Source organism: Penaeus chinensis, chromosome 10 (genome assembly GCF_019202785.1).
Source record: "Penaeus chinensis breed Huanghai No. 1 chromosome 10, ASM1920278v2, whole genome shotgun sequence".
NCBI lineage: Eukaryota > Metazoa > Arthropoda > Malacostraca > Decapoda > Penaeidae > Penaeus > Penaeus chinensis.
Window position 1 is genome coordinate 24,850,994 of NC_061828.1, and position 2,500 is coordinate 24,853,493.

The following is a 2,500-nucleotide window of genomic DNA, read 5'->3' on the forward strand; positions in this document are numbered from 1 at the left end:
TACTGTGAATATGAGTTATAAATGACACATCTTTCCCAAAACACTGACAAAGAATATGGCTGTAAATCATGATTCAGCCTGTAGGATTCATCAAGCATGCCCTCCAGTCCCTGCAGAAATCCCCAGAGAAGGGACTTGCCCAAGCAGTTTAATATGCTTTGAGAGTGCAGGACTCCCCGCACCCTTCCCTGGGAACTGCACCAGTGCTTCAATAGTACAGCCATTAGTCTCAGGGGAGGTCTGTTACACTGTAAACAATTACCAATACTTTCATTTACATCATTTGTGATGGAAAATAAGAAAAGATTCACACATATTACACCATGAATATTTGAAACAAGGAGTAGTAATTACAAGGTATGATGGTTGTGGGAAGCCCTCCAAAAGTACACTTTCCCATTTCAATTAATGCCAAGCGTTTTCATATCAAGTTCACACTTTTTTTTTTTTGGTCACTCAGATGACACCTCAGCTTAGGTAGTGAGTAATGACAGTACATTTAAACAGTCGACTCTAAAAGACAAGTCGACGATATTTCTGGGACAGGGTCCAAAGAAGCCTCAATCCAGAGTCAACTATATGTATGTACGTATGTATGATAGTGACGGCCTTGGAGCTTTGTAAAGGACAGTTCGCCATTGGACGAGGGAAGGAGAACGCAACTTACAGGAAGGAACAGTTAACTTTCGGCGAATGCGGCACACAGGTTTCCAAGTCTGCTCTATCTGCATGTGACTGAGAGGGTTCCCCACACGTTCCGGCGAGAGAGAGAACGACGAGCAGCGGAGGCACGGCCGCCCACCGAAACTTTTCTCTCATGATTGTAAACACTAACCAGCAGTGCTGCAAACTTTTGAGGCTCCGGCGGTTACCCCTCCAAAACCAAAATAGAAAAATAAGTAGGAGCAGTGCAGTTCATTTTTTTTTTACTTTTTTTCTGTTATAGCAGTACAAGTGTAGTTGTGGACGTAAAAGGGCTGCAAGGGCATGTTCACGAGACAGCGCGGCGGGCGGTTGGCACGCCTGGGCGCGCCGTGCCCTCTGTCGGCCGCCGCCGCAACCGCACTTCATGTTGTGCTCCGCGGACGGGAGAGGCATCCGCGTTGGCGGCCCAGATTTAGCTATTGTGTGAGACCCTTACGTAATCCGAAGTTAGTTGGAAACAGAGCAGGCTCAGTAGTCACTTTTTATAACAATGGACCTACAAATAGAGGCAAGTGACGCCTCCAGAAATGAAGTAGAAGTAGGAGGTGGAGTAAGCGAGGAAAAGCTTGGCAAGCAATTGCAGGCAGTGGACGTCGGGAATCAGGAATGCGGGGATGCAAAGGAAACCTTGAAGGACTCAGAGGTTAGTGATAGTGCACGCCAGTCAGAGCGCCCCACCATGGGTTCGGGGGAGAGCAAGTGTGAGGTGCAGGCCAACGGCGAGGCCCTTGCCAACGGCGTGCGCGAGGAGGGAGCCAGCGGCGGGGACCCCAGTGGAGCCATCAGCAGCAAAGACTTCAGTGTCGTGCCAGACCCGCAAGAACAGGAGGTTAGTCAGAATGAAAACGACGAGGAAGAAACAAATATTAAAGTTACTGAACTGATTAATGAAATATTAAACCAGTCATCTTATTTAGAAGATAACAATCTGAATGGGCTAGAGTTTGCGGATACTTTGCCAGGAGAGATGGATGCTACAGACCTTAATATTGCAGTTAAAAGCTCATCACATGTGTTGTACCTTAATCATAGAGAGGAAAATGGTTCATCACCCGACTCAGATTCCAATATGACCACTGCGAGCGAGGGCTCGTCCACCCCAACAAGCGAGTTATCTTCAACCTCGATACACTCATCTGACCAGCAGAACTTTCTTAATACACAAGATGCAAGGGTTTTAACCCACCTGATATGCTCTAACAATTTGGCAGATCCAGATTGTAGAATAGAAGACAAGCTTTCAAATGAATGCAATCCAAAATTATTGCTTGAGGTGAGTGTTCCTGATTGCATAAATGACTTAGACACCTTATCAGTTAAAGAAACCATATTAGAAAGTAATGATTCCAGTATTTTGGTTATGGAACTTATTGGAGAGGCTGCTGTCCCTCAAACATCAAAAGAAAATGCATCCTTAAAGGGTGGACTGGATGCTGAGGCCATAGATTGTGTGAACTTTGATGAAGGAAAAGTAAATCCAGATGTTAATATCTCACAAGAGACAAGTACACAGTCAGATCAGTATCACTCCATTGTAGTAAACAGCTCAGAAACAGAGATGGCCAATACTCAACAAAAGGGGCTAGTGGAAGAGTTGGAACCAGTTCGAGATGTTGATATAAGGGAAGCAACAGAAGATGTAAAGAATTCTGAGATAACTGTAAAAGCGGATATTCAAACATTTGCTGAAATTACCAACTTGTCAGAAATTACTGAAGTATTTGAGAACAAAACATGTACACAAATAACAAATTCAGAAAATAAGGAAGCAGAGGCTGTAGATGACACAGATTTT

At 44.6% G+C, this 2,500-nt stretch overlaps 2 protein-coding genes across 2 annotated transcripts in view; one reads left to right on the plus strand and one right to left on the minus strand.

Annotated features, from left to right (window-relative positions):
- The window catches only part of LOC125030014 (TM2 domain-containing protein CG11103-like), a 6,715-nt gene extending 5,792 nt beyond the window's left edge, over positions 1–923 (minus strand). Inside the window, exon 1 of the mRNA XM_047620232.1 lies at positions 668–923. Coding sequence (XP_047476188.1) covers positions 668–819 — 152 coding nt within the window. The 5' untranslated portion in view covers positions 820–923. The remainder of the gene's footprint in view (positions 1–667) is intronic.
- Positions 924–1,042: 119 nt separating this feature from the next.
- Positions 1,043–2,500, plus strand: part of LOC125030012 — a 56,974-nt gene continuing 55,516 nt past the window's right edge. Inside the window, exon 1 of the mRNA XM_047620229.1 lies at positions 1,043–2,500. This exon is cut by the window's right edge and continues 653 nt beyond it. Within this exon, the coding sequence (XP_047476185.1) occupies positions 1,196–2,500 (1,305 nt within the window). The 5' untranslated portion in view covers positions 1,043–1,195.